Source organism: Staurois parvus, unplaced genomic scaffold (genome assembly GCF_062004578.1).
Source record: "Staurois parvus isolate SC_StPar_1 unplaced genomic scaffold, SC_StPar_1.0 ptg000134l, whole genome shotgun sequence".
Lineage (NCBI taxonomy): Eukaryota > Metazoa > Chordata > Amphibia > Anura > Ranidae > Staurois > Staurois parvus.
In genome coordinates, this window is record NW_028317930.1 from 563,944 (window position 1) to 588,121 (window position 24,178).

Below are 24,178 nucleotides of genomic sequence, written 5' to 3' on the forward strand. Positions count from 1 at the left end.
GTAATGCCGTGGGTGCGAAGAAGATCATATACCGTCGTACTTCCATCCATAAGACGGAACAACCTGCGAACCGGGAGCTTTATTGCCCTGACCCGCTGAGCAGCTTCTGGGACACCCAAGAGTTTGGCTTCTGTGGGGAATATGGTTGAAAACTGAAACTTAAAGGCATGTTGACGGAAGGGCACCAGTGTCAGTGCTTCGGAGGGAATATAGCTTCAAAGCTGACACTTAAAGGTATATCGACGGTCAGAGACCACAGGAAGTGGAGCTTGCGTCTTAAATCGACTGAATGTGGCAGACGTGAAACGTCTACGGGCCGTATATGAAATGGGTTGTTCCTCTTTCTGCAATAAGTGTTGGAAATGGCCACTCTTTTTGGTGTGGCGTTTTGTCTATTTAATTCCGATAACGGACTCTACTCCTCCGTGCAATCTAGTTACGAGACCCTGGGCAGGTCTGGGTCCAATTTGTGGTAGAGACTGGTTTTGTTCAGCCATGCTTGAGCGAGTAATAACAGGTCTGTGCTGCCCTTTGGTGTCTGGCTTAATGCGCACAACACTGAACGTCCCAGCCACGTTCATGAGGAGCCGGTACAGGGGGCCATGAATCAGTATGGACCTGGCAGCAGTGTGAGGAGACCCGAAAGTGGCACATGGTGCAGGGTGGCGGTGGAGGCAGCAGTATTCGGAAGACATACACAGGACTAGTTTAAAAAGCGAAAGCCGTCAGCAGCGTGAGCAGACGACAGAGGCACATGGCGCAGGGTGGCGGTGGAGGCAGCAGTATTCGGAAGCCATACACAGGCCTAGGTTAAAAAGCGGAAGCCGTCAGCAGCGTGAGCAGACGACAGAGGCACATGGCGCAGGGTGGCGGTGGAGGCAGCAGTATTCGGAAGCCATACACAGGCCTAGGTTTAAAACTGGAACCCAGCAGCGTGAGCAGACGACAAAGACGCACATGGCAGAGGATGGATCTGGCAGCAGTATGAGAAGGCGGTACAGGGGCCCGTGGCACAGTGTGGTGATGGGGGCTACAGCAACTGGATGCCAGAAAGTGGCCGATAGGGCTATATACTGCATGGAATTATAAAGTTGTAAAGACAGCGGCCTATAAGGCTATACACACTATAACAATCATGACTTGATTGACCATTGGCCTATAAGGCTATACACAGCATGAATATCATGACTTATTCTGAGAGTGGTTTGGAAGGCTATATACAAAAAGTAATTCATGAGCTGTCCGGACAGCGGACAATAAGTACATATTTACAAATCAATTCATCAGCTGTCCAGCCAGCGGCCTCAAAGGCGACACATATAGAAAGCAATTCATGAGCTGTTCAGACAGCGGCCTCTAAGGCGACAGATATACAAAGCAATTCCCGAGGTGTTCAGTGAGCGGCTTGAATGGCTAGGTTATTACTAAATATATCTTTCTGGCCAAACATCGGCCTATAAATAGATGTCTACACAGTGACAAAAAAGTAGGTCGCCTTACAGCGGCGTATCCTACAAATTGACATTATAAGAAATGGTTTAGACCAAAAAAAAAAAAAAACTTTGATGCGATGCTATACCTTAGTAGATTGTGGAAAGTCGACAAGTCAAGCGTAACTGTGTACATTACAGAAAATCTTAACAAGACAACCAAACATGTGGCCAAACCGTGACCGATACAACAAGTTAACAATGTAAGAAACAGGAGGGGGCCAAACCGTGGCCAATAAATAAACAGTCCACCTCATTGATGAGATGGACAACACGTGTCAAATAAATATTTAAAAAAATTGCTATTCCATCGGTCTGGAACTGGTCGACTATAAATAATTAAAAAGTTTAAATTCATGTGACAGTCGTCCAGTGACGTATAAATAATTTAAAAACACCAATTCATGAGGGGCCCGACCAGCAGAGTATAAGTCATTAAAAAGGTTCAATTCATGTGACGGTCGTCCAGCGAAGTATAAATAATTTAAAAACCCCAATTCATGAGGGGCCCGACCTGCAGAGTATAAGTCATTAAAAATGTGCAAAACATGAGTCGGCCGACCAGCAGCCTCTCAATAAAATATATATACAAATGTACGGATCAGGTGGAGGTCTTCCATTTGTCCCTAATAACATGTTTGGGGCATGATTCATGGCGGATTTAGTCAGTTGTGTCAGGAACTGGTGGTTTGAAATCCAGACTAATCCACGCCTGATTCATTTTCATAAACGTGAGTCTCTCCACACTTTGGGTGGACAGTCGTGTCCTCCGCGGAGTTACAATACCTCCTGCCGCACTAAACACGCGCTCCGATGCCACGCTACTGGCCGGGCATGACAGCCTTTCAAGGGCAAATTCAGCTAGTTGGGGCCAAAGGTCAAGTTTCGTTGCCCAGTAGTCAAGGGGATTGTCTACCTCGGTTGGCAGGGTGCTGTCCAAGTAGGCCCAAGCCTGTTGTTTGAGGTCCTGGAGCTGGTTGTTTGAGGTCCACCTGATGCTGCTGCTGCTGCGGCTGGTTAGTAGTTTCCTCACTGCGCTGGTGAAGAAAGCTACTCATCATCGACTGCAGACTGAGGCAGCCGCTGCTGGTGGAGCTGCCACTGCTCCTACCACCCCACCCCTCCCCTGCTGCCATGGCAGCGGAACGCGAGCGCACAGGGCCCACAGTGTCTGAGGATGGACGTTGGCGCAGAAAGGCAGAGACCAACTGACTACATAGGTGGTTTTTATAGTACGTTATTTTGGCCTCCCTCTCAGCAGGTGTGAAAAAGGCCACCATTTTTGAACGGTAGCGAGGGTCCAACAAGGTGGACAGCCAAAAGTCATCCCTCTGTCTGATGGTTATTATTCGGCTGTCGCTACGCAAGCAACCGAGCATGCTATGGGCCATTTGTGCCTAGGAATGCGAGGGACTCCCTGCCTCCATCTCCACAGCATACTGCCACGGTGCGTCTGGGTCCTCTGTCTCCTCCTCCTCCTCCTCTACCAGATGCTCCTGCTCCTCCACTCCTGTCCGCTGAGTGGAAAAACCACCCATTTCACTCAATTCCTGAGCACCAATGTCCTCCTCTACCTCCTCCTCTTCTTCCTGTCCTGCCCCCACAGGGGTCATGTGGCGTTGAGATCTGTGCGTGTCAGGAATGGATTCAGCACTGGTGGTGGGACTCTCCTGCCGTGTGGGCTGCAGTACCAGAGCTGACCAGCGGGTGCTCTCAGCACTGGTGGTGGGACTCTCCTGCCGTGTGGGCTGCAGTACCAGAGCTGACCAGCGGGTGCTCTCAGCACTGGTGGTGGGACTCTCCTGCCGTGTGGGCTTCAGTACCAGAGCTGACCAGCGGGTGCTCTTAGCAGCCAGAAGCTCACAATCAGCCAAACCTGGGGCTGATTACAGAAAGGTGTATATAAGGCATGACCAGGCCTGTGCTCTGGGCCTTGGTGTATGTTTTCCCATGAGCCCCTGTATCCTGTTCCTAGTTCCTGTGAGAAGATACCTTGTTGCCGACCCTGCCTGATCCTGATTCCTGTTGACCGTCTCCTGTTCTGACTACTGGCTCATCCCTGACCATCCTTCTGCCTGATCCTCTGTACTGCACTGTCCGTGAGTTACTGAACCCGGCTTGTGACCTTGACCATTCTCTGCCTGCTCCTTTGATACCTTGCTGCCCGCACGTTGCTGACTTGGCCCGTCTGACCACGCTCACTACTCTGCCATCCATCCATCCTGCACGGATCCAGCCGTACCTGCACATACCTCTGGCGGATTCCTCTATCACTAGCAGGTGTACTCAGGGGCCGCGACCTGGTTCCTGTCTGCTCCAAGTCCATCCCCACCATCAGGGGCCCTGGTGAATAGCAGACTGGGACTTAGACTCCGCGCCCTGGGGAATCCTGCCCTGAGGACCACTAGAGGTACCACCAGGCAGTCGTTACAGAACCCTACGGCCGGCCTGACCATTCCACCTCTCCAGCCCTGACTACGCCTGTGTTCCTGCACCTCCTAAGATTAGTGGAAGGTTAGTTTGCTCACTGTGCGTTTATATATATATCTGGCTGGCTAATAATAACCTGTATTATACTATACCTGAAACCTGCGTTTCCCTGTGTCAGTCCACACCTTTCTGGTCATTCCTAGATTCCTGACAGTGCGCCACGTCTACCGCACCCTGACCAGCCATTGTTAACAGCATTTGTTCCAGGATGTGCAACAGAGGAATGACGTCGTTCATCCCATAGTCCTGCCGACTCACGAATAGCGTGGCCTCCTCAAAGGGCCTGAGCAAGCGGCAGGTGTCACGCATGAGCTGCCAATGGCTGACATCGAAGTTACACAGGGGAGTACCTTTATCCGCTTGTAACATCAGGAAATCGGTGATGGCCTTTCGCTGTTCGTAAAGGCGGTCTAACATATGTAGGGTTGAATTCCACCTTGTTGCAACGTCACAGATCAGGCGATGCTGTGGAATTCCGTTCTGCCGCTGCAGCTCAAGGAGGGTGTGCTTTGCGGTGTAGGAATGGCTGAAATGCATGCAAAGTTTACGTGACATTTTAAGGATGTCTTGCAGTGGGATGGTGGATTTTAGGAACCGCTTGACAACCAGATTGAACACGTGAGCCATGCATGGCGCATGGCACAACCTTCCTTGACGCAGAGCAGACACCATGTTCTTTCCGTTGTCAGTCAACATGGTTCCGATTTTCAGTTTGCACGGAGACAGCCATCTGTCGATTTCTCTGTTCATTACACTCAGAAGTTCCTCCCCTGTGTGACTACGTTCGCCAAGGCATACCAGGTGCAGCACAGCGTGACACCGTTGCGCCCTGCACATGTGATATGCCGGTCGGGTAATGGGACTTGGCACGGGGGTGGCGGCTGAGGACACGGCGGAAGAAGAGGTGGTAGAGGCGGACATCTTTGCTGGACTAAGGACGTGCAAACGTGGAGGCAAAAGCGGCGTGACCTGTCCAAGTTGCTGGTGCGGCTGTGCCGGCACCACGTTCACCCAGTGGGCCGTAAATGACATGTACTGTCCCTGACCGTAGTTACAGCTCCACACGTCGGCGCTGCCGTGCACTTTGGCAGAGACCGACATGCTCAAAGACTGGCCCACCATCTCTTCTACATGTGAATGCAGGGCTGGCACTGCCTTTTTGGCAAAGAAATGCCGGCTTGGCACTCTCCACCGCGGCGCGGCACAAGCCATCATTTCTCGGAAAGGTGCTGAGTCCACCACTTGGAAAGAGAGGGACTGCAGCACCAGCAACTTGGACAGGAGGACGTTCAGCTTCTGCACCGTCGGGTGCGTGCTCGCAAACTGTTGTCTCTTGGAAACGGATTCCAAGAAAGACTGCTGAAAGACTGCTGACGGAATCCGTGAAGAGGAGTAGCAGGAGAAGGAGCATCTGAACGAGCGGAAGATGCCAACGAGCGACAACTACCCTCAGCAGAGGTGTTGGAGCCTTGACTGGCTGATAGAGGGCGGTTGACGTCGGGTGACGGAGCAAGTAACGGAGCGGGTGATGGAGCGGGGGCTGGGGCAGGCAGAACCGCCGTATCTTTATCACGGTTTTCCCAGGCCACCGAATGGGGACGCTGCATATGCTGACGCAACGCTGTAGTCCCAACATTGGCCCCCTGGCCACGCTTGACTTTCTGGCCACATACGGCTACGTTTACTTCCTCGGGCGGCTTGACGAAAAATTGCCACACCGCCGAGTAGGAAACTTTGCCCCCGCTACTCCTCACTGGCTGACTGCTACTTCCTCCGTGCACACCGGCACCACTACTGGCCGTGGTGGTAGGCTGCAGTGGAGCTGGTGCTCTACTCCGTGGCCGTTTGGCTCCACTGACACTGCTGCGACCCTGCTGCCTCCTGGGCAACCCACCAACTGTTTTGCTCGCTGCCAAGCTGGCACCCTCTTCTCCTGATGATGCGGAAGCAATAGCCTGATGACGACGAGGCTGCCAAGTGCGATCAGCCTCATCATCATCAATTAGGGTCTCCGCGTCACTACTAGCCCCCTCGGCTGCGTGTGGGTCAGGAGACAGACCTGTCTCTAGACCGGCTACCGAGCCACTCTCCTCGCCAGTACTTCTTCGCCTGGCTGCTGAAGAGGCGGATGTCTCCCCCCATTCCTGACCGCCCTCTGTTAGCTCTTCCTCACTGTACAGTGGGGCTGAGCCCACAGCATGCGATACTTCGCTTGGTGAGGGAACACCAAAGGACAGGGGCAGGTCGAGGACACGTGATTTCAGTGGGCTTGCTCCCGGGCCATGCCAACTAACGGTTGTGTCTGACGTACCCGACCGTTGGCTGTAGGTGTCAGAGGTGACCTGGGAAGAGGAAGACGACCGAGTCAACCAATCGATGACGGCAGGGTTGTCGGTGGAGACACGACCGCTGGATGACACCGGGAGCACTGGCCTCTGGCTGCGACTAGTGCTGCCTCGACCCCTTCCTCTGCTGCCACGTCTGCTTGCTCCTGAAACATTGCCTCCTCTGCGTGTTGTCTGACATACTCTTTAATTCAATAAGCACCCCAAAAATAAAACCGGATTTAACTCTTTGAACGTACAATAGTGGTTGTGAAGCAGAAAGTCAGTTTATTGTACACAATCGGTCAATTGCAGCTTGCCGTTGGCTGTAAACTGTACGTTTATGTCACTGGAATGCACTAATCACCCAAAAAATATTACCGCCAGCCGGCGTGTAAATGGATTTAACTCTTTGAACGTACAATAGTGGTTGTGAAGCAGAAAGTCAGTTTATTTTGCACAATCGGCAAACTGCAGCACCAACTGTGCACGACAGCCACCAAAAAAAAAAAAAAGGGTGTATGTCACTTTAAATTTTCGATTCTTTGATAGCTGTGGCCCTGAGTAACGATTCTGTGGCCCTGAGTAACGATTCTGTGGCCCTGAGTAACGATTCTGTGGCCCTAAAGTCTCTGTGGCCCTAACTCTGTCCCTTAATACACACAGGTCTGTCTCTCTTGAATGACCGGAGGCTAATGGAGAATTCTAAGATGGCCGCGATTTATAGCTCCACCATTACACAGTGCTGGCTGGCTGCTGATTGGCTAATGCGATCACATGTCATGAATGCATTATGGGTCAGCGTGCCTTGTCTGCGCGCCTTCCCAGAGATCCCCGCCCCATCTTCTCTGTCCATTTTCTCCGTCGCCACACATGTCGCCGCCATTTTTGGGAAAATTCGATTCGTGCATCTGAAGTTTGCTAATCTTCGGATTCGTTGCGAATAGAATTTTTCCAAATCTTCGGAACGAATTCCACTTCGTCATGTTCGATTCGCTCATCTCTAATCCCAATTCTATGCGCTAGGCAACAAATCTAATTCTCTTCTTACCAAAATCATTAAACAAAAACGGCTTAAAAACAAAATTTCCACGATCCAACACCCAATCTCACGTACTCAGTTGACTAAACCACAAGACATAGCTAACGCGTTCGCGGATTACTATCATTCTCTCTATAATATAAAAGATGACTCAAATACGACCCAACCAACGACCTCATCGATTGAAAATTTCCTAAGTCATACCAATCTCCCCCGTCTTACGCCTTCCCAATTAGCCACCCGGACCTACCCCAGTCATGCCGCAAGTGCGGCCAGCCGGGGCACGAGGGTAAGGAATGCAGTGTGCTTTCTTGTAGGTTCTGTAGGTCTGCAGGTCACGAGACCAAGGATTGCCCAAGGTCCAGAACCTGCAACCTCTGTGGACGGTCCGAGCACGTCTACAGAGACTGCCCAGAAAGAAGCAGGACGTACGCCGGGGCCCTGAGCAAGGGCCCGGCCACCAAACCAGCACCACAAAAGCCTCCAAAAGGACCCGGGTAAGAGGAACCCCCCCCAGGCCCCAGGTACCCCTGCCCCTGGTCCCCCTGCCCCTGGTCCCCCTGGCCCCCCTGCCCCTGGTCCCCCTGGTCCCCCTGCCCCTGGTCCCCCTGCCCCTGGTCCCCCTGCCCCTGGCCCCCCTGCCCCTGGTCCCCCTGCCCCTGGTCCCCCCGCCCCTGGTCCCCCTGCCCCTGGTCCCTCTGCCCCGGCCCCCGGCCCCTCGGCCCCTGGCCCCCCTGCCCCTACCCCCCCCTGCCCCCCTGCCCCTGCCCCGGTCCCACCCCCCCCGGACCTGTCCTCCCAGGAGGACTTCCCGCCCCTTCCCCCTGTTACCCCTGTCAGCAACTCTGCGGCGGGGTACAGGAAGCGGAAGAAGGAGCAGGCCAGCCCGTCGGCGGAGGACACCACCTCTGCCACCAAGCGGCCTGCCGTCCTCCAGAATGCCGCAGGCCCGGACCCCGTGGGGGAGGACCTCGACACGCTGGAGGAAGAAGAGGTGGAAGAAGAGATGGCTCTGACCCAGTCGGAGCCAGATCTCTCCACCGACTTCAATGAGGTCCTCAACGAGGTCCTCAATCAGATTGGTCTGGGCCAGGACACTTGTCAGGCTGCAGAGGTCACAGAGGTCGCCCCCCCTCCCCAGGGGAGGTAGGCACAGCCCCTGCCGACTAACCCCTTCATCTCTTTCCCATGATGGCTGAGATATCTATCTTTTCCATTAATGTGAGGAGCATAAAGGACGTGTCTAGGAGGCAGACTGTGCTGACCTTTCTTTCCACACAGCAGAGTGATGTGTACATGCTCCAGGAGTGCGCACTTCCCCCTCTGAGGAGGTACACTCATTTGTCCTCCCAGTGGACCCATGGTCCCTCCTACTGGTCTGGGGGTGGCGATTGCAAGTCTGCAGGGGTTGCGGTTCTTATCCGGGGAGGACGTTTCACTGTTGACTCCGTCCATGAGCTCGTCTGTGGCCGCCTTCTGGTCATAGATGGTTCGTGGGCGGGGGAGCCCGTTAGGCTCATCAACGTGTACGCCCCCCCGGAGAAGAACGCGCGGCTGGAACTTTTCCAAACCCTGCGGACGCAACTCGCCACAACGAGAGCAGTAGTAATCGGCGGTGACTTTAACTGTCCGATAGAGGAGGATGGGCGCAGCTCCAGCATGTACGCAAAACTCGACGTCACCTCGAAGCTGCTCCGGGAGATGATTGCAGAGGCTTCCCTGCGAGACGCAGTGGGATCCGTGGGGCGCGGTTCCGTGAACTACTCATGGAGCCGCCCCGATGGATCCGTGCGCTCCAGGATTGACTTTGTGCTCACCTCCAGGGCAGTCAGGCACCGCGGGTTCTCCATGGTTCCCTGCTTTTTCTCTGACCACAGGGCCATTCACTTTCAAGGTGATCTGGGAGAGGGCTTTGCCCCGGGCCCAGGCTCCTGGAAGCTGAATTGCACCCTGCTGGGCGATGAGGAACTGCTAGCGGAGCTCAGGGAAATCTACGGTGCCTGGCGAGAGGAGAAGGCTTTCTTTCCTAAGGTCAGCGACTGGTGGGAGTTCGTGAAAGTCAAGCTGCGCAGCTTCTTTCAGGCCAGGGGACGCCAGCAAGTGTGTGCCAGGAGGAAGGAACTCAGGAGGCTGCAGCGTCAGCTGCAGTCCCTGCAGGACCTTCACCACTGTGGCTGGGACGTGAGGCAAGACCTGGAGGACACCAAGAAGTGCTTGAAAAAGCACTTTGAGGAAGAATCCAGGCACATTGTCTTCCGTGCCAAAGTGGAGCATCTCGAGAAAGGTGAGAAGTGTAACTCTTTCTTTTTCAGGAAACTCCACTCAGGACACACACCCCTGTCGGAGCTGCGTGACAAGACTGGAACACTCCAGAAGGGGAAGGAGGCCGTGATGGAAGTGGTCAGCGACTACTACTCCGACCTCTACTCTCCTAAAGAAACGAACTCGGAAGCGGCCGACAGGTTCTTGTCAGGTATCTCTAACACTATTGATCCTGCAGGTTTGTCGGCCACCAACGCCCCCTTGACGTTGGAGGAACTGCACTCTGCCGCTAAATCCTTTAGGCAAGGCAGGACCCCGGGCTGCGACGGTCTCCCAGCGGAGCTTTATGTAGCGCTGTGGGATCTCGTGGGCCCGGACCTGCTCGAGCTGTACGAGGAGATGGTGGTGGAGGGCAAGATGCCTCCTTCGTTGAGGGAGGGGATGATCACGATCCTGTACAAGCGTAAGGGGGAGAGATGTGACTTGAAAAATTGGCGTCCCATCTCTCTTCTGAACGTGGACTACAAGATCCTCGCCAAGGTCATGGCGAACAGACTGAAGGCTGTCATCGGACAGATCATCAACCCGGATCAGACTTGTGGCATTCCTGGCCGCAGGATTGCGGACAGCCTAGCGCTTGTCCGGGACACGGTCCAATACATCAAGGACCGCCGTGTGCACGCGGCCCTGGTCAGTCTTGATCAGGAGAAGGCCTTTGACCGTGTCTCCCATGGGTTTATGTGCAGAGCCCTGCGCAGGTTTGGTCTCGGGGAAATGTTTTGTTCATATGTTGACATCATGTATAATGACATCTGTAGTTCCGTGCAGGTGAACGGCTGGAAGACTGACCCCTTCCCGGTTCTCTCCGGGGTCAGACAAGGCTGTCCTCTCTCACCTCTGCTTTTTGTTTGCTGTATAGAGCTCTTCGCCGAATGCATCAGACGGAATCCAGAGATCGGGGGAATCACCGCACCGGGACCAGACAGACGGGAAGTGAAGTGTCGCTCTACATGGACGACGTGACGGTGTTCTGTGCCAACCAGCGCTCCATCGACCTGCTCGTCCAGACCTGCGAGGACTTCGGCCAAGCTTCGGGGGCAAAGGTCAACTGCGGGAAGTCGGAAGTCATGCTCTTCGGAAAGTGGTTCCTGCCTTCTTCTGCATCCATGCCCTTTGGCATCAAGACAGACTTCATGAAGATTTTGGGAGTTTGGTTTGGTGCCGAGGGCGCAGCCCTGAAGTCTTGGGAGGAGAGACTGGCCAAGATGCGCCAAAAGTTTGGACTCTGGAGCCTCAGAGACCTCACCATCGAAGGGAAGACACTGGTACTCCGCAGCGAGATTCTCCCTGTGTTGCAGTACCTCGCCCAGGCCTGGCCCCCCCGGGTCAACACCTGCAAGGCCATCACCAGGGCGGTGTTTCACTTCATCTGGGGCTCCAAGATGGACAGAGTGAAGCGGGCAGTCATGTTCAAGGAACCACTCAAGGGCGGTAAGGGCGTGCCCGACATCGCCACCCAGCTGAGGGTGTTCTTTGCTTGCAACTGCGTCCGCAGAACTTTGCCAAGACGGACTATGGACTCTGGCGGGAACGCAATGTCTCGCTTCTTCCTGTTGCCTCTCTGGAGGTCCCTGGGGTGGGACACCTGGGATAGTTCCATCCCCTACAACTGGGACACTCCTTGGTTCTACTTGGATACCTTCAAGTTCATCAGGGAGCAAGGGCTGCAGGGAGTCAAGCCGGACTTGTGGAAGCCAAAGACCATCTACAAGCTCATCCGAGCCAGCGACATTTTGGAGTCGGTTCCAGGCCTGCCTTCAGACACCTGCAAGGTGGTCTGGAGGAATGTGTCTTCTAACATCCTCACCAACAGGCACAAAGACCTGGCATGGATGGCTATCCAGGGGGGACTGCCTCTCAGGACATTTATGCATGCCAGGAACCTGAGCAGATACAGACACTGCCCCTTCTGCATCATCCATGAGGAAACGTCTTATCACGTTTTCTGGGAGTGCTCATTTGCTCAGGCCCTGTTGGGGGCCCTGGAACCTGAACTCAAGGACTTTGTGCCACAGACAGCCATCACTCACTTTGGGGTTTTGAATGGACTGTTCTGTGGAACTTTTTCTTTGGAGGACATTGACGGCGCCTGGCGGGTGCTGTGCTGTTTCAAGGACGCTTTATGGTGCGCCAGAAAGCGCCTCACCCTCCAGCGGGAGAGGATGTCCATTGAGGACTGCCGCAGACTGATCCTCAGTCTGCTCAGAGACTATTCCTTGTTGGACTTTAAGGAGGAAGAGGACGTCTGAAGATTTCCCCCTTCCCCCTACTCCCCCTTGCGTGTCTTTGTCCCTTCAATAAAGCTTCGGGCCTGTGTTTCCCCCTTTCCTCCCCTTCCCCCCCCCACACACCCGATGCCTATTGTTGATAGTGTTTTTTTCAGTTATCGTTTTCGTGCATGACATAGTAACTAGGAAATGTATATCGTATTAGGATGCTACAGTTTTTGGGGTAAGCGGCGTCATGCATGACGTGGTGGTCCGGGGGATTCATCCTCCGTGCACATCACGTCAGGCATCATACCGCTGAGCGAATGTATTTATTGGCCTGAATGTATTTATCGTATGTTTGGAACTGTATTGCTATGTGGTGCGCTGCGTCGCAGTACAGGGTGAGATGTACCCCGATTACACGTAACATGTTGTTTTTGATGCTTATGCAATAAAAGTATCTTTTCAATCAAAAATTAGCCTCCCTCTCTATGCCGATTTCACCCACAGAGATTGAGAAAACCATAAACAAACTCCCCTTGAACAAATCACCAGGTAACGATGGCTTCACCAATGAATACTATAAAACGTTCGCACCCACTCTTACAACACACCTCTCGGTTCTCTATAACTACGTTGCCTCTAAAGGGGAATTTCCCTCTGATATGCTGCAATCAATAATTTCTACTATCCCAAAACCAGGTAAAGATCCCCAATTAGTTCAGAACTATAGACCAATTTCACTGCTTAACACAGACCTAAAAATATATGCCAACATAATAGCTCTACGACTGCTTCCATACCTTCCCATTCTAATCCACCCTGACCAAGTAGGATTCATACCAGGTAGACAAGCTCCCGACGCGACTCGACGAATCATATCACTACTACACCACCTTGAATCGGAAAATCAACCCTCACTCCTCCTATCACTGGATGCAGAGAAACATTCGACCGCATCCACTGGCAATTCATGACACTTTGGAAAAATTTGGAATTACGGATTGGATGCTGTCTGCAATTCTATCTCTGTACTCCAAACCCTCCGCTAGAGTTCTCACCAACGGCACGCTTTCACAACCGTTCCAAATCTCTAACGGAACTAGACAAGGCTGCCCTCTTTCCCCCATAATCTTCGCTTTACTCATTGAACCATTAGCATCTAACCTCAGAAATGACCCTAGTTTCTCAGGAATCAAATTTCTTAAGCACGAACACAAAATCAGTCTCTTTGCAGATGACATTATTCTAATGATTACGAACCCTTACAAATCACTTACTTCGATACGCTCTCACATACAAACCTACGCAGACGTTTCATACTATAAACTTAACGAACCCAAGTCTTCTATCTTGAACCTGCATACCCCTACTCCACTCCAAAACCGGCTTACAAAACAATTCCCTTTCCAGTGGGAAAAATCACAATATCCCCTACTTGGGGATTAAACTGACTGCCAATACCAAGCAACTCTATACAGCTAATTTTAAACCGCTACTCGACATAATTCCACAGGAGCTTAGAAACCTACGTACGGCTACCTTATTAATGTTAGGCAGAATAGCGACTGTCAAAATGTGCATACTGCCTAAAATATTATATATATTCCGTACGCTACCCATTCCTATACCCTCCTCCTTTTCCACACTTCAAAAAATTCTGAATAAATTTATATGGAATTCCAAACGGCCTCGATATGCTACAAACCTTCTGATACGCCCGCCCTCCAGAGGGGGAACCGGTCTCCCGCATTTAGAATCCTATTATCAAGCTGCCTTATTGGATCAGCTCTTCTACTGGTGGCACCCCACCCAAGACAAAATCTGGACTATCATGGAATCCTCCTTGTACTCACCAGGTATACTAACAGATTTACTTTGTACCCCCAATATAGCTCAGACTAGACCTCTACATACGCATCCATGTATCCAGGTCTCTCTGATGGTTTGGCATGACTTCCTGACTTATACGCATTCCCATAAAGATAATCTACGAATCCCTACTCCTTTATCATCGCTGCACTTACTTTCCCCCCATTTAAACTTGACATCTTGGAAAACGTGCGGTATATATCATATTCAAGACCTTTATAATACTCAAAAACCAGATTCGTTTCAGACCCTCCAAAAGAGATTCCATCTTCCTGATAAGGAGCAATTCACTTTTATGCGAGTAATCCACTTGCTCCATAAAACAAACATACCACTTGAAATAGACTTTCCTGCTACAGCACACCATTTCTTTCATAAGACTATTTATCCAAAGAAGGGTATATCCACCTTCTATACATTACTAATTGAAGCGCAATTTACAACCCATACGTCCTCTCTGACTAACTGGGAGAGGATTTTACTTCTCCCAACAACTCCACAATCCTGGCAAACAACGTTTGCCATCACATACAAAGCCTCCAAATGTAGTTCCCACTGGGAATTATATTTGAAAATTCTCCACCAAAGTTATCTAACCCCTGCCAAATTATCTGTGTATTACCCACAACAGTCACACACCTGCTGGAGACATTGTGGCGAAACTAGCTCGCTCTTCCATTTGCAATGGTCCTGCAAATCCATCAAGTCGTATTGGAATAAAGTGTTCCAAATGATTTCTTCAATTATAGACTCATCAATGACCCCAAATCCTGGACTAGCCCTCCTTCATATATATCGATAGAAAAAGTCCCCATACACTCACGCACTATCACCGTACATATTCTGGCAGCAGCAAAGCTAAACATCACTAAACTATGGCGATCTTCGTCGCCCCCTCTATTGTCCCGTCTTGTTGCTGATCTCAATTTACAATGCGAGATGGAACGAAGAACGGCCCTCCGAAACTCCACCTATCATAAATTTACACTACATTGGTCTCGTTGGTTAAAACACCCCAATTGTTCAATCACCTGATTACTAGTTCTAAATATTATCGGATACTATATTCACAGCTCATTGGTGCCCTCCTTCTTCCCTTCCCCATTCTTCTTACCCTTTCTCAACCCCCACCTAGTTCCTTATGTTTCACGTTCTGCAACATGGTTCATGAACCACGAGCATACCTCTCATGTAAACTTGATCACATTTAACAGGTCCCCAGCCGGATGGTGGGGATCTATTACCTCTTCTTTCTTCTCATGTCTTGTAAACTTACATTTGTGAACCTTTTACTTGAATGTTCCTATATGATGTTATCCTGTTCAAGAAAACTGAAAAAATTTAATAAAAATTATTTGAAAATAAAAAAAGTTTTACTCATACATTTTAGTTTAAAAACTTATTGGATTTTGCGATGACACACAACTATTTTTGGTTTGGGCAACAACACTATTTGCAGATCAGATGGGTGGGTATGGGAGCCAAATTTGCCCCTAGGCTAGTGAATCTATTTATGGCTCGGTGGGAGGAGGATATCATCTATGCCAGAGAATGGCCGGAACTAATCTTTTACAGAAGATATATAGAAGATATCTTATTCGTATGGCAAGAAGAAATCCCTCTTAATAATTTCATTAACACCTTCAACTACAATTCCTTAATATCAAACTCACCCGCTCATACTGCCGAAATGAAATTGATTTTTTAGATCTGACATTGATGAACGATGGAATGAAGATTATTACGAAGACGTTTTTTTAAAAAAACGGACAGGAATAGTTTTATCCCAAGACAGCTGCCACCATCCATCCTGGCTGAATAATATTCCTAAAAGACAATTCACGAGAATTCGTAGAAACTGTGACAACATGTCCGACTTTTATCTCCAATCAAACGGTCTAAAGCAGGCATGTCCAACGTCCGGCCCGCGTTCCGGACTGAAACGGCCCCACAGGTGAGCTACCCAAATATATAACTTACGGCCCCCGGTAGTGATTCCCTGAAAGCTACTGAGGACTCCAGCGATCTGTTGACATAATCAGCTGGCGCAGGAAGGAGAGCCCAAATTTCGCGAAGTCCGAGATCTCGTGAGATTTGGGCTTTCCTTCTCTGTGTGCCGGCTGATGACGTCAATTCCCGCTCGACAGATCCCTGGAGCCCTCAGTGGCGTTCACAGAATCACTAGTGGAGGGCCGTAAGTTATATATTGGGCAGCTCATCTGTGGGGTCCGGAACGTGGGCCGAGGGATCCCAGGTGGTGCGCAGGGAATTACTACTGGGGCTACCATTTACCATTATTTACTATGTCCGCAGTCTCTGGCCATCTCCTGTACTGTGTCCGCAGTCTCTGGTCATCTCCTGTACTGTGTCCGCAGTCTCTGGTCATCTCCTGTACTGTGTCCGCAGTCTCTGGTCATCTCCTGTACTGTGTCCGCAGTCTCTGGTCATCTCCTGTACTGTGTCCGCAGTCTCTGGTCATCTCCTGTACTGTGTCCGCAGTCTCTGGCCATCTCCTGTACTGTGTCCGCAGTCTCTGGCCATCTCCTGTACTGTGTCCGCAGTCTCTGGCCATCTCCTGTACTATGTCCGCAGTCTCTGGTCATCTCCTGTACTATGTCTGCAGTCCATTGGTTCAGAAATTTTTTTTCCTGTTTTTCGCCTCTAAAAGCTAGGTGCGTCTTATGGTGAGGTGCGTCTTATGGAGCGAAAAATACGGTATCAATTTGGGCTATAATGGATTGGTGCTCAGGATCGCTTGAAGTCATCAGACAGTGCAAGGAGAAACAAAGCCCAAATCTCGCGACCTCCGAGATCTCGTGAGATTTGGGCTTTCCTTCTCCCTGTGCTGGCAGAGTGATTTAACACCTGTTTAGATTTGTCATCCAAGTCACAAAATGAAAAGTATGCCGTTTTCAATAAACTTTTGCATAAAATAGTTCATTTGCATTTAATGTTAATGGTTCATCAGAATGTCGGGCAAAATGGTCGGCCCTCGCACATGTTCACTTCATCAAATCTGGCACTCTTCCAAAAAAGTTTGGACACCCCTGGTCTAAAGAAAAGATTTCTGGAAAAAGGATACACAAATGTTTCTTTAGACGAAGCTATCCATTCGGTTGCAGATTTTTACAGAAGCACCCTGATTACGAACACCAATAAAACCAAAACCCAGATGGTGTTTCCTTTTATAACCAACTATTTTATCCAGCATTACGAAGTCAGGCACATTTTTAATAAACACTGGAATAATTTAACCAATGACCCAATTTTATAGAGTATTTTACCATCAAGACCAGAAATAGTTTTTAGAAGAGCACCAAGGGTCAGAGAAAAATAGCCCCTAATATCAACCCACCTAATCAGATTAAATTATTTGGAAACCTTAAGGGATTTTACCCACGTAATAAGTGCTCGATCTGTGTTCTGAGCAGGAATAGACTACCAAAAGTCACATCCTTCACTTCGAGTGTTACTAATAAGAATTACCAAATTGATAAATTTATCACGTGCAACAGTAAACGTGGTATATCTCCTTGAATGCTCCTGCAATAAACAGTATATTGGAAGAACCACAAGGAAAATGAGGTATAGAATGAGAACATGTTTACAATATTAAGAACATTTATTGTCCAAACACTATAAGGACGTGCACCATAGAGATCCACAGTCTGAAATTTGTGGGTATTGACATTCTTAGCCCACACTGGAGGGGGTGCAATAAACGCAGGAAAATATCCCAATTAGAAACAAAGTGGATATTTGAGATGAAATCACTGGCACCTCTAGGCCATAACGTTGAAATACACATAAATTGTTTTATTGATGAAAGTTGAATATGAATATTTTATTTACCATATCTGTATAATTAAATATGACTGAAACCTTTTTAAAAAATACCATATATCCTGTCAACCGTCCACTTAATAATGGACGAATATGTTTTATAAATATACAGATTAGGATCCCATTATATTCTGGGTTCATCTCCCTGTATACCTATGTAATTTTATATAGACTATATTGTCTTCGTATACAGGTCAAACTCGAAAAATTAGAATATCGTACAAAAGTTCATTTATTTCAGTAACGCAACTTAAAAGGTGAAACTAATATAGGAGATAGACTCATTACATGCCAAGCAAGATAGTTCAAGCTGCGATTTGTCATAATTGTGACGATTATGGCTTACAGCTCATGAAAACCCCAAATCCACAATCTCAGAAAATTAGAATATTGTAAAAAGGTGCAATATTCTAGGCTCAAAGTGTCCCACTCTAATCAGCTAATTAAGCCATAACACCTGCAAAGGGTTCCTTAGCCTTTCAATGGTCTCTCAGTCTGGTTCAGTAGGAATCACAATCATGGGAAAGACTGCTGACCTGACAGTTGTGCAGAAAACCATCATTGACACCCTCCAAAGGAGGGAAAGCCTCAAAAGGTAATTGCAAAAGAAGTTGGATGTTCCCAAAGTGCTGTATCAAAAGCACATTAATAGAAAGTTATGTGGAAGGGAAAAGAGGAAGAAGGTGCATAAGCAGCAGGGATGACCGCAGCCTGGAGAGGATTGTCAGGAAAAGGCCATTCAAAAGTGTTGGGGACTTTCACAAGGAGTGGACTGAGTCTGAAGTCAGTGCATCAAGAGCCACCACACACAGAAGGATCCTGGACATTGGCTTCAAATGTCGTATTCCTCTTGTCAAGTCGCTCCTGAACAAACAAGAAGCGTCTTACCTGGGCTAAAGAAAAACAGACCTGGTCTGTTGCTCAGTGGTCCAAAGTCCTCTTTTCTGAGCAACTTTTGCATCTCATTTGGAAACCAAGGACCCAGAGTATGGAGGAAGAATGGACAGGCACACACTGCAAGATGCTTGAAGTCCAGTGTGAAGTTTCCACAGTCTGTGTTGATTTGGGGAGCCATTTCATCTGCTGGTGTTGGTCCACTGTGCTTCATTAAGTCCAGGGTCAACGCAGCCGTCTACCAGGAGATTTTGGAGCACTTCATGCTTCCTTCCACAGACAAGCTTTATGGGGATGCTTACTTCATTTTCCAGCAGGACTTGGCACCTGCCCACACTGCCAAAAGCACCAAAACCTGGTTCAATGACCGTGGGATTACTGTGCTTGATTGGCCAGCAAACTCGCCTGACCTGAACCCCATAGAGAATCTATGTGGCATTGCCAAGAAAAAGATGAGAGACATGAGACTGAACAATGCAGAAGAGCTGAAGGCCGCTATTGAAGCATCCTGGCCTTCCATAACACCTCAGCAGTGCCACAGGCTGATAGCTTCCATGCCACGCCGCATTGAGGCAGTAATTGCTGCAAAAGGGGCCCAAACCAAGTACTGAGTACATACGCATTGCTTATACTTTTCAGAGGTCTGATATTGTTCTATGTACAATCCTTGTTTTATTGATTGCATGTAATATTTAAAATTTTCTGAGATTGTGGATTTGGGGTTTTCATGAGCTGTAAGCCATAATCATCACAATTATGACAAATCACGGCTTGACCTATCTTGCTTTGCATGTAATGAGTCTCTCTCATATATTAGTTCCACCTTTTAAGTTGCATTACTGAAATAAATTAACTTTTGCACGATATTCTAATTTTTCGAGTTTCACCTGTATATCCCACAAGGCATGAATCCCAACCACTACTATTTCTTTTACAGTTTTTAAAATCTTATATTCATTTTACTAAGGTTATTAACGAATATCTGGGATCAAAATAGAATCCATCATTATTACGATTTTTTATATATGCATTTTTCCGCACCTTTTATACTCTTAATTTTTATAGTATTGTGACAACTTTTTATAAGGATTTTTATACAGTCACTCATATTCATCTTATGCACACTGCTTTTTTTTACCCCCTATTTTATGTGTTTATATATTTATTTTGTGTATTTGGTATTTATAGTTCTGATAACTATTTATTTTTATATATCTTATCTTTATATAGATATTACGGTATTTGGTTAAACCATAAGCGGATTACATTATTCTGTGAATTTTACTATTTAATACGTGTCACTACATTTTATTCACAGTAGGGGTCACCATCAGTTTACATTTGACATCGTTATAATACATAATTTAAAAATCACTTTTTTCCCCAGTTTTTGACACATTCTATGAGCCCTTATTTTACTTTTCTATGAAGATATTCTTTTCCTCCCGAGGTTTGGAGCAGGTATTCTGCTCAGTCCCGGTTCTCACATTCACTCTGGTGATAATACACCATCGAGGAAGATGAAAGAAAGAGTGCACAAACCTTGCGCATTACCTCAATAAATAGTGACTAATTTTATTAATAAGGAAATATACTCACAAAAGCGATGGTATAACAGGCATAAGTAACCATAATCTAAACAGGGTTACAGGTAAATCAAAAAAAAAAAAAAGGGGGGGGGGGTGAAGGCTAACGTGTTTCGAAGGGTGCTCCCTTCTTCATCAGAGCTGCGTTGAGCAGATAGAGACTTCAGTATGGCACAGTTCCCATGGCGAGATATTCACCGAGTGTCAGTATTACAGCTGTTGAGCCTGACTAAACAGGCTGAACTGCTGTAATACTGACACTGACAGAAAATGGACTTTTTGCTATTAAACATGTCCAGTAAAAAAAAGTTTAAAAATCAAATTTGGTCCTAAATTTAGGCCAAAATGTATTCTGCGACATGTCTTTGCTAAAAAAAAATTCCCAATAAGTGTAAATTAATTGGTTTACATCAAAGTTATAGCGTTTACAAATGGCGGTATAGATACTGTATTTTTTTTTTATAATAATAATGGCGGCGATCAGCGACTTATAGTGGGACTGCGGCAGGCATTCTGACACTGGGGGAAACTGACTTGGTGTCACTGACATCCCCAGCGACATGAGAGGCAATCAAAGGATTAACTGTTTGATGGGAGTGTGTTACTAGGGGGCGGGGGTGGTTCTTTACTGTAAGCAGAGGCTCTGCTCAGACATCCAGAGCAGTGTGCCCAAACTGACAGGGAGAAGGGCTGTTGGTAAACAGGGACCTGGTGATTGACACCCGGGGCCGTGATCAGCAGCGCGGGTAGGGCTTGAGCGTGCCCCCTACCCGGAAATGCGGAATCACGTATATATACACGTGATTCTGCACACAGGGGCTGCCCTGCAGCAGTAAATGTACTATAGGGCAGTCCTTAAGCGGTTAATATCCCTATTATAGTCTCTCTATTCCCAAAACATAGATTGATATATTATAAATTGAGTGTATAGATTCGATTTAGGTTAATATTTAATTATTGGGCATTTGGATGTCTGTGATTCTTATTGGATGGAATGGGGGCAAGATGACGTCCAGTCTGAATATAAAGGAAGTGAATATCCAGTCTTATGAACCCTGATGACATCAGCCGGTGCTGACGAAACGCATAGGGCAAAACTTCCGTGATGCGTCACTTCCGGTCAGTGGAGGCAAAACGGCATTCCTGGTTTCCATCATAGAGATTGTATATGCCTGAATGTAATGAACTTAAGTGCAATTTTAAAGCTGTTTTCTAATGAATAGAATTTGCTACACTATGAGAGGTTCCTCTGTCTCTTTCCTTCTGCGAGGGGTTTTTATGCAGTCTCTCTTAAAGGCACAGGAGTGGTGCTACAATATGAAGTTATCCAATTTCTCAAGTGTAGGGGTGCACCAACATTGTGGTGGTCAAAACACCCCTAATCAGCCGTTGGAAGATATGAAAATAACCCCGCCCCCTCGACACTGCCACCCTTTGCGGCCGAACTATCCTGGCGCTGGGCATAGAGATAAGTGAAGGAAAGATGGCCTCCACTCATCTCTGTGCCCTTGGAGGACCGGAGTGATGTCACTTCCAGTTCTGGCGCCTTGTAAACAAGGCCATTTTTTTAAAAGCGCTAGATCAATGCTTTTTTTTGATCTGATACTTTACATTGTAGAGGAGAGATATGGGGTCTTATTGACCTCATATCTCTCCATACAGGAGGACCTGTCACTAATTATTTTTATAACAAGAGATGCATACATTCCTTGTGATAGGAGTAAAAATGATTACAATTTTTTTTTTTTTTAAAAAGGGACAGTGGTGAACACATACGTAGGCCACACCCACATGTGTATACTGTGTTCAAACCACACATGTGAGGTATCGCCACGAACGTCAGAGCAAGATCAATAAATCTAGTAGTAGACCTTCTCTGTAACGTTACACTGGTAACATGCAGAAATTTTTAAAACGTCACTCATGGAGATTTTTTAAGTACTGTAGTTTGATGCCATTCCACGAGTGTGCAATTTTAAAGCATGACATGTTGGGTATCCATTTACTTGACGTAACATCATCTTTCATATTTTATAAAAAAAATAAAAAATTTATCATTAAAGTATATTTTTTTCTAAATAAAATAATATTTTTTAAAAACTGTCCATTTCGGTTTTCGGCCAAGTGCATCCTGAATTTTCAGTTTCGGTACCAGAATTTTCATTTTGGTGCACCACTACTCAAGTGTTCGGTGTACCAACGGGATAGAATAAACCCACCTGGGATATTACATACACGACTGACCTTCTTTGAGAAAAAGAGGTCATATACCTTTCGCAAGTGCGTTATGTTCTCTTTTGGGAGGAGAGGAAGAGCACTTATTTATTTCCAGGGTGTCTTTTTTTTGTCTCGCACAGTCTGGACATGGTTATTGAGCACAGAGCACTTTGATTTGGAACACTGATTATGGACATTTGTTCCACTATAACTGTTTAATTATTTTACTATGATTGAATTTTTGCACATAGTTCATGGTGGAATCAGGCACTTTGTGTCACAATATTGTTTTCACAATTATATGTATGCAATAGTTTGTGATGTAACTGTTACACAGTTTACGTGGGAGTAGGGCACATATATATATATTTTTTTTTATTCATTGCAATATTTAACTATTGAAGGGGATTTAAAGAGCGTGGTCCATATAGTTTGTCATCTGATTTTTGGCTTTCTATAAGCTGACAGACGAGCTGCTCTTTGAGGGGGTTTATTTACATTAATATTTTTTTTTTTTATTTCATAGGGAGTGAGGTCTTATTCATACACTGATTTGAGAGTATTTTTAAATGTGTTCAGCTGACGATGGGCATACTGGTAGAAGACGCCCAATTACTTTCACAGCCTGCCAAAATTATTAGCCCTCGCCATGTAGCATGGTGAGTGTTATTGGGTGGAAGGAGAGTGATCAGAGAACTTCTGCTCACTGATCTCCCCTTTGGAGAATGAACAGGAAAGCAACATGTATTATGTATTATATTTTGGGTTTGACTGATACTTTCCCCATCTGTTGTGGCAGGGAAAGAAGCTAATGGTGCACTCATGTTGTAATCATGCGGTACCTTCTGTGGGCTTTAAAGCCACCCAAACCACTTCAACATGAAAGCGCAACCCTTGCTCTACAAATTTAAACACAAATCTATCTGCTATAGCATACATATACTCACAGTTTTGCCCAGGCCAAGCTCTCTCTGCAAATTACTGAACACATCCTGAATGCTGTATGGTCTGTTCTGATCATTGAGGTATTTCTGAATTATACCAATGGCTGCAGAAACAAGAAAGAAATTAGAATCAAAATGAGGGTATGTGAAAATGAGCTAAACTAGTAAGCATTGCAATATGTTACGAATAGAGGGTTTAAAATCTACAAAGACAAGCGATCAGTGTAGCTGGCATGGTAAGGCATATACTGCCTAACTCCATGCTAAACAGTACAATTCTACGCTCTAAACTTTTCTCTCCCCCAAATACAACCCCCCTTCCTTTCTGGTACCCATGTGTATATTTTGCTTTTTTTCTTTATTACTGACCTTTCCCACATGCCTCCAAGTGGATCACAAAATATACTTTTCTGCATACCGCATTCTTACCTATACAACCAGGGCATTTTCCTTATGCTGCACTCTGCAAGCGGAGGTGTAAAAATCTGTGAGGATTTTCATGACCACTTTGCAGAGCGCAGTAGACAAAAATAGACCTGCTAGGTAACTTGAACGATGAAGATTTCTGGATCTGGGGCATGGAGGGGAGAGAAAGCACACCAGAACAATCAGGGTGCCCTACCCAGTATGCAACCAGCCCCAGCGTGCTCCATTCCTGCAGACCTTTAGTAAAAGCCTCAGGAGGCCCTGGATGCTGTGATTTAAAAGAACAGGCTACTGCCTTCTAATATATATATATATATATATATATATATATATATATATATATATATATATATATATAAAAATATCAAACATACACGCACACTGTATATACAGCATGTAGAATAAGTTTTGAACACGTCACCATTTTTCTAGGTGGATATATTTCTAAAAGGTGCAATTGACATGAAATTTTCACAACATGTCAGTAACAACCCATGCAATCTATACATACAAAAGAA

At 47.3% G+C, this 24,178-nt stretch overlaps 2 protein-coding genes across 4 annotated transcripts in view; one reads left to right on the top strand and one right to left on the bottom strand.

The window, feature by feature from the left end:
- PSMC3IP (PSMC3 interacting protein) overlaps positions 1-24,178 on the bottom strand; it is a 266,259-nt gene that overhangs the window by 230,746 nt on the left and 11,335 nt on the right. For all 3 annotated transcript variants that reach the window (XM_089673058.1, XM_089673059.1, XM_089673060.1), the window contains exon 2: positions 23,238-23,338. In XM_089673058.1, the coding sequence (XP_089529184.1) occupies positions 23,238-23,338 (101 nt within the window). The remainder of the gene's footprint in view (positions 1-23,237; positions 23,339-24,178) is intronic.
- On the top strand, positions 9,694-12,347 carry LOC149466023 (uncharacterized). The gene is made up of 2 exons (XM_089673057.1): positions 9,694-9,819; positions 10,528-12,347. The coding sequence occupies exon 2, from the start codon at positions 10,541-10,543 to the stop codon at positions 11,915-11,917; it is 1,377 nt and encodes a 458-aa protein (XP_089529183.1). The 5' UTR covers positions 9,694-9,819; positions 10,528-10,540; the 3' UTR covers positions 11,918-12,347.